Here is an 8043-nt window from a genome sequence, read left to right as displayed (position 1 = left end):
ATTATTTTAAATGGGTGCTACTTCGCTCAAGCACAGAATTTCTTTAAAAGCATCAAAGGCTGAGAACCAGCTCTAAAATCAGTAGGACTCCTGGATTTGTATGGTTCAAAGCTCCTCTCCAGATGAAAATAAAAGAGAGCAGGGAGCCTGAAATGATATTTTACTCAAAGCCCTAATCCCACAATTGATTTCGGGAGAAAAGAGAACTAACAGTGGCAACTATTCAGGGAGCTCTAAACACAAGTGCACACATTGTTGTAATTCTGAATTGTCAGGAAACTTAAGGAAACACTGGCTAAAATGCAAAACCCAATGTAACATATTGACCCCAAGCTAGAGAACTAGAAGGTTGTCCATGTAATCATCATTTGAAGAAGAGCTCCAGAGCAGACACAGAACATATCAAGGGCATCTTATTTTTGTAGCATGTAGGATCACTAAATACTTCAGGAAAGACCATAAAGGGAGAAAAGCAAGAATGTTTGTGTAAGGAAAACATTCCCTATTAAATCTACTTAAATGTTTTTAGAGGATAAAGATGCCAACAAGAAACTAACAAAGGATTTCTTTTGTTTAGATTTTCAAAAGCCTTTGACAAGCTGTCTTACCAAATTTAGTCATCAAGGACTCAGTAGACTGTTTTATCATGTAAAAGGAACTGGCTCACAAGACAGAAACACCACTCCAGAAAGGAGGCACACAACCCAGGGGTCAAGATCATACATGGCTGGAAGAAGGACACACAGTGAAATCTCTATATCCGGAGATGGTATTTAGCTCTTCTGAGTAAAGAAATTACCAAACTGATGAGAAAAAAAACATTAAAAGATGTAAGTTTGCATGACAGAACAAGAAAAATGTAACTGTATTTTAATTCAAGGGATTTTATTTTAGAAAACAAGTCTAAATTTGAAATATATGATAATGAAAATAAATGCAAATTAATGAGTTTCAACTTATCTGTCACAAACCAAGGAAAAGCCTGATGACATTGGAAAAGGGGTTATTATAGTAATTACAGTTGTCAGCTGCTCTGCAGATGGAGCCCAAGAGCTGACATGCACTGAAGAAGGTGAGTTATAACATGACATGATTAATAACCACCTCTTGTTGCCCACTTTGTGGCTGTCACTGTGTTGTGAGCTTCCTCTGTAGTGTGTCTGCTTCTCAGAACAACCCTAAGGTTTAGACATCATTATCTCCATTTGGTTGTAAGGAGATGGAGGGTCAGGGAAATTGAGTCCAGCACCCAAAGGTAATGTGGCTAGTAAGTGGTTGAGTCAGGATGTGAATCCTTAGTCTGCACATTCTTAAAAAGACGATAGGAAATGTAAGAGCAAAGAATGGAAAGATAGAGAAAGAGGGAGTGAGAGGGAGAGAGATGATGATGGTGATGGACAAATAGATAGACAGACAGACTCATCCATATCTATGTCTACTTATCTCCTCATGAGTTTCCTAAGTCCAGAATACTATGCCCACCTCTGCTTCTTGGACCCCAGAAAGGCAGAAACAGCAATAGGGGAGCACCTGAAAGGACACAATCTAGGAGGGAGGCGATTTCCATGGTGGACAGATGAATATTCAGAGGACATATGACCTCAGTCTGTCAAGTCATGCAGAATAGAGATAAGATGAGAGTGCTTTTCAGTCTTTTTGTGTACCTACTAGGTGTGAGTTTTCTGCTAGTTTTTACATGTCATCTCTTGGAATCCTCACAACATCCCTTCTTTGTTACCCTCATTTGACAGTGAGGGGGCAAGGGTTTTGAAGTGTTAATTAACTTGTCCCCACTTCAAATGAAGCATTCAGCAAATAACAAAGCAAAAATTTACATCTTGGGGACTCTTGACTCAGGAATGGAAAAGACCATCTTTTGAAATGTATAGCATGTGTTTTTCCTAAGAAGAAACACTGGATGAAAATAGATTCCAGAACAATTTGTATAAATTCATAGACTAGAGGCCCATGAGAGGTTCTTAAATCAAGTTAGGGAAATTCGGGCATATTTATATCTCCTAATTTGATTTCCTATGGCACAATGATCTGATTTTTCTGTGACCTCTCCTTTGGTGATTTTGTAAACAACAATACTAGATCAATAGGCTCAGGTCTACTCTGGAAGACAATTCTAGCAGAAATAAAGCCATCAACCAGGAGTCGGAAGATCTGGGTTCTAGTGCAGCTCTGCTGCCAACAGATAGTGATGAAGTCCCAGGCTGGTTATGTGACCTCCCTGGGCCTCACTTGCTATTGCTTCCCCAAATTTTAAAAAATACCAAATGCATAACACCACTGTTATGTGTGAGTATGGGCTGAGTAGTCTTTAGTCTATCCAGATGTCCTATTTAAGGAGAAAGAATGGTTGATTTTAGGTGAGATGATCCTGAAGTAAGAACCAGATGCCAGGTATAGTTCATTTGAGAAACCTCCATGTTATGGGACTGGAGCGAGAATAGGCAACACATTTGTGGAAGGTTTGCTGATTTCTTGAGGCTTGGTGATTAAGTGTTGGACATTGGTTGTGATAGGCATGTTGACTGGAAGTGATTTGACTTAGTGGGATACGTCTGATCAATAATAATATGTACTATGCAATATTAATCAATAGTCATGGTTTATGGATAATTGTATGGTTATGAAGTTTATGTACTACTAGTCATTTCATGTATTATGTAAGACCCACTGTGTTATGTACATGCTTACATGCATGGGGCAAACAATGTGATGCACAATTATACATACCACTTACTGTACACAGTGGGTTATAACATGACGATCTGCACCATTTGAGCTTTAGCTCTGTAGGGGCTGAGGACATTTCCTCTCCCCAAATGGGGGTTCGTCTGGCCGGAGAACGAATTAAATTCACATGAGACAGAATAGCAAGAGAAAATTAAACAAAGCTTTATGAGGAACCATGGCCCGGGGCCTTTCTTCCCAAAGGAAGAAAGGGCACCGAAGAAGTGGGGTGCACATAGTGGTTATATACCCTCAAACGGGGTGTTTCACATGTGATTGAAATGTCACTTTTACAACAGTCATGAGGCTGCTCTGTCAGCACAGTGCTTGATGGAGGCAGATAGGTCTGCTGTCTCAGTTTGTGCCGCAGGGTGGCAGGTGTGTTGCCTCGGGCTGGGGGGGATGGTCACAGATGAGCTCAGCAATCAGTTCCTAGCCTAAGGAAAGATGCTTAATCTTTAAGAAATGCCAACATTGGGAGGGGGAGGGAAGTCAGTTACAGGAGGTTACCAGACTAGCACAATAAAATGCGGATTTAAGTCCTTGCCTTTGGTATTGATTAAGAGTTTTTAGAGAGAAGGTCATCGCCTCTCTTCTTCCTGGTACAGAGAGGGAGGCACCTTTACAGATAGAGATTTACCTTACAAACGTAAATGTGTCCTAACAAAGGGCAAGTTCCATTCCTCAGAGCCTCCTTGCCTGTCCCAGTTTATCAAAAGCAATCAGCCTCAAATAATACTGATGCCAAAGAGACATATCTTGGGGTGGCCAATTCCAGGTCCCCACAGCTCCATTCCAGTTCAGGATTGTATGGGACCCTCAAGACCCGGTGGCACCTGACCTGTCTGTCTCTCAAATCTCCCATTCCACAACCTGCCTTTAGAAGATTGACTATTGAAATGATCAATTAAAAGACATCATTATTATGGATAACTTTAATTATTCCACATGGTTAAAATCAAATTCCAGATCTGCAGCCCCTGCCCAGCAAGGCTTCCAGCCACATCCAGCTGTCCTGAGCCACCAGCCAGCCATTACTCTGTGGGTGCTCTGTGGAGCCTTACACAATTAAGAATGCAGATCTGCCAGAACAATAACAATAGCAGTGATGAATGTCAAAGCTAAGGAGGAATTATTTTTAGATTTGCTATTTTAGATTATCTGTATTACTGGTCACATCCACATGTCCTCAAGAGAAATGTCAGCAAAGGGAAATCTGAGGACAGAAATGCCTAGAAGACTGCAGGTAATTTCTGAGCAGGAGAAGGTGGGAGATGTGGGAAGAATTTTTAGGAGAGGAATAAATAAGGAAAACTATAGTGGATAAGACCATGGGCTGTCAGGGGCTAGATTTCTCGGGTGTAAAACCTGGCTTTACCATTAACTGGCTGCACAACATATAATTCCTTTCGGCCTCAATTTTCTCATCTTTAAGATGGATATAAGATTCCACCTACCTCATCGGTAGGATTAAGTGAGTTAAGGGTGTAAATTCCTTACGAGCACGTGCCTGCCAGCCTCGTAAGTGTAGCTACTCTTGTTGATGTTATTAACCACCTGGAAAAATGAGAATATCTGTCCTTCTGCCTCTGGAGAAGGAGGGTGGCCCAGGCCACTTCTCCCACTAGGATGGAATCCAGTTTTGAATGAACCAAATAGCTGTTTTGAAAGTGTCTGTTCCCCCTTCCCCTCGCAGAGAAAAGTTATTTCTAACATAATTCTTGGAGTTTGTCACAAATCCTCCTAAAAACTCTAAACCAAGTAGAAATACTGCTCAGTCTCCTGTTGGTTTACCTCACCTATCTGGCTTGCTGTACATGGGCGTGTTTTAAAACCACAGCATGCCTTGAGCTTATAGTTATTGGTGCCACTGCCTGGCCTTTCTGGTCATCTCCATTTCTGTGCAGTACGAACATGAAGGAAAAAAGTCTGGATTGTCCTGTCTCTCTGCCTTCCACCCCTTGCTTCTCTAAGGAGAGGAAAAGGAGGAAGTAAAGGAGGTGGGCGGAGAGGCCGAACGGAGAGAGCTGTCGCTGGTACTTGAGCAGTTTCATCCTGCCCAAACCCCCAGGACAGCCAGCCTTCTCTCTTGTCCACACCTACAGCCACAACACCTGGCCAGGAAGAGGCACACAACACAGGTTTGTTAAATTTGCTCAATAGAACGAATATTGGCCCAAAAAATCGAGGGCTCTAAAACAGATGGGAAGTGATCCCACCTCCTTCCACCCACCCCAAACCCCACTCTGCTTCTCCTCCACAACACTGCAAACATCTGTTTGAAGGTGCTCCCCTCAGAGGACAAGAAAAAGCACAGGCCCACACTGATACATAGAAATCGTCAGAATTCTCCTCTCAAAAAGGGGCATTAGAATGCAAAACCCAAGCTCTTTGCATTCCTTCTGGTTCTTTCATCTGATTTACCTGTTGCCCTTGACCCAGCTTTATTGCTACTGCACTCTGTGGCATAACTGTGCACAAATTCCGCTTCCAACGCTGGTTATAAACAATGACTCAGGGTCACTAAGAGGAAATAATAATTGAGCTTATGGTTGAAGCTAATAAAAAAGAGATAAGGAAATAGAAAGAGGTATCATTAATAACTATCGGGAAAATCAAACATCCTGCTCCAGTTCGTATGGCTTTGAATTACTTTCCACCTCCTGTTCCCCCATTGCCCAGGTTTATAACGACTGCAGCTGACCTACATGCTATCAGTGTTGCAAATGTTGCCTGCAAATGAGTCACCGGATGGTGCTTAGAAAGGAACGGTGTTCAGAAGGCAACTTTGGAATTACTGCTAACTCTGAAAGGTGAGTTATAACAGCTACACATCACTTTTTCTCCTGTTGACAGAGTATTACAAAAAATGTGAGGGACGTGTTCTTCCTGATGTGCCCAGCAAGGCCTTTCCACTAACCGGCCGCTGCCGCCCAAGTGTCTGCCTCAGCACCTGGCACAGAGCTGGGTCTCTGTTTATGGCTAAATCAATATGGATTGACCGACTGATCCTGGTGACCTTTTTTATGACCTCATCAGGGGTCACAGGAAGTTCTGGCTTCAGCCTCAGGAATGGAGATTCTGTTCGTAACTTTCTGTCAGCAGTTAAGACTTCACGCCCCTCCCCAGGTTTATTTTCCTCTTTAAAATTGTGAGGTTGTATGAGATGGTCTCTAGGTCCTCACCTGCATTATGTTTTTGTGATTCTGTGACGCACTACAAAAAGCAACTCAGATACAACAGACTAGGGCAGGGAGGAACAAACAGAAGCAGAGACTAAAGACACATTTCCTGCCTTCGGGAGCTCAGGCTGAAGTGACCATAATACTCAGGCTGTAAAAAACCCACAAAATAACTGAAGTCTGAAGGCATGACATTCTTTGTAGGTGGAGCTCAGGAGCGATGCATTGTAAGGACAGGGCCTAAAATCCAGGCTTCTTTGGAAAGAGTATGTTGAGAAAGCAGCTGTCGGAATTCTAGTCCAGGAGGCAGGAAAAACTGCACCATTTTTTTTGTTTGTTTGAGGAAGATTAGCCCTGAGCTAAAGACTGCCAATCCTCCTCTTTTTTCTGAGGAAGACTGGCCCTGAGCTAACATCCATGCCCATCTTCCTCTACTTTATGTGTGGGACGCCCGCCATAACATGGTGTGCCAAGCGGTGCCGTGTCTGCACCGGGATCCCAACCGGAGAACCCGGGCTGCGGAGAAGCGAATGTGCGCACTTAACCGCTGCGCCACTGGCCGGGCCCAATGCACCATTTTTTTGAAAAAGTTGCTAAGACCTCCCTCTTGGGGAGAGGAGCTGGGAATGGACCCGTGAACCCTCCCCCTTCTCTGCAGCCACCACTCCCTCTCACCCTGTAGCCCTTTCCCGGCCAGCAGAGGCAGAGGAGCCGCACCCCACAAGCTCTCCGTTCCCCCATTTCTCTCCCGCAGGTGCCTGTGGGCGGGCCGGTGCATGGCCAGCCCCGGCAATGCCACCATGTCGTGCGGCTTTCTCCTTCAGGGCTTCTCTGAGTTCCCGCACTTGAGGCCCGCGCTTTTCCTGCTGCTGCTGACGGTGCACCTGGCCACCCTGGGCGGAAACCTACTCATCCTGGTGGCCGTGGCTTCGGTGCCCAGCCGGCCGCCCATGCTGCTTTTCCTGTGCCAGCTGTCAGCCATCGAGCTCTGCTACACGCTGGTAGTGGTGCCTCGCTCCCTGGCCGACCTGGCCGCGCCGGGCTTTGGCAAGGGCAGCCCCATCTCCTTCCTGGGCTGCGCGGCTCAGATGCAGATGTTCGTGGCGCTGGGCGGGGCCGAGTGCTTCCTGCTGGCCGCCATGGCCTATGACCGCTACGTGGCCATCTGCCACCCCCTGCGCTACGCGGCCGTGGTGACCCCAGGGTTGTGCGCGCGACTGGCCCTGGCCTGCTGCCTCGGGGGACTGGCAGTATCCGTGGGGCTCACGGTGGCGGTGTTCCACCTGCCTTTCTGCGGCTCCCGCCTGCTGGTGCATTTCTTCTGCGACATCACGGCGCTGCTGCACCTAGCCTGCACGCAGAGCTATGCCGACGAGCTGCCTCTGCTGGGCACCTGCCTGGTGCTGCTGCTGCTGCCCGCGGTACTCATCCTGGCCTCCTACGGCGCGATCGCTGCCGCCCTGCGCCGCCTGCGCTCCCCCCAGGGCCGGCGCAAGGCCGCCTCCACCTGCGCCTCGCACCTGGCAGTCACCTTCCTGCACTATGGCTGCGCCACCTTCATGTACGTGCGGCCCAAGGCCAGCTACTCCCCGCGGCGAGACCGCACTCTGGCGCTGGTCTACACCAACATCACGCCGCTGCTCTACCCTCTCATCTACAGCCTGCGCAACCGAGAAATCACCGCCGCCATCCGCAGGGTGCTCGGGCGGTGGCGGGGGCGCGCGGAGGGCTGGGTCAGGGTGTGTGAGCCCTGACAGCAGGCAGGGACCAGGCCGGAATGGGCAGCTCCACTCCCTGAAGTTTCCCCTATCAGGAGGTGTCTGCATCGGGAACACCACCAGGGGGGACCCAAGGACCAGATTCAGGAAAGAGAAACTGGAAAAGTGTCCTCATAAGGAGGGCTTCCTATCAGTTGCCCCATCCTCCACTCTCTCCTCTAGGAATGACCAAAAGCAGTGTGGTCTGGAACCCTAGAGCTGCATTTAGTGGGTGCACGATTACTTGTTGCATTCTTCCCATGGACTGTGGCCTGCATGAGGTTGTGGGTTTGCAGTGATGAAGGCACAACTCATGGCCTCAGGGAGCTCACAGACAGGGTGAGAAGAACAGATGTGAGTAG

General features: G+C 47.1%; 1 protein-coding gene across 1 annotated transcript; it reads left to right on the top strand.

Moving 5' to 3' along the window:
* The first annotated feature begins 6700 nt into the window (after window positions 1-6700).
* On the top strand, window positions 6701-7678 carry LOC106841850 (olfactory receptor 10AC1). Its single transcript, XM_014858049.1, has one exon. It carries the CDS (start codon window positions 6701-6703, stop codon window positions 7676-7678), a length of 978 nt encoding a protein of 325 aa, XP_014713535.1.
* The last annotated feature ends 365 nt before the right edge of the window (window positions 7679-8043 follow it).

Source organism: Equus asinus, chromosome 1 (genome assembly GCF_041296235.1).
Source record: "Equus asinus isolate D_3611 breed Donkey chromosome 1, EquAss-T2T_v2, whole genome shotgun sequence".
Classification (NCBI taxonomy): domain Eukaryota; kingdom Metazoa; phylum Chordata; class Mammalia; order Perissodactyla; family Equidae; genus Equus; species Equus asinus.
The sequence above is the reverse complement of the archived record's forward strand: the minus strand, read 5'-3'. Positions and strand labels throughout refer to the sequence as shown.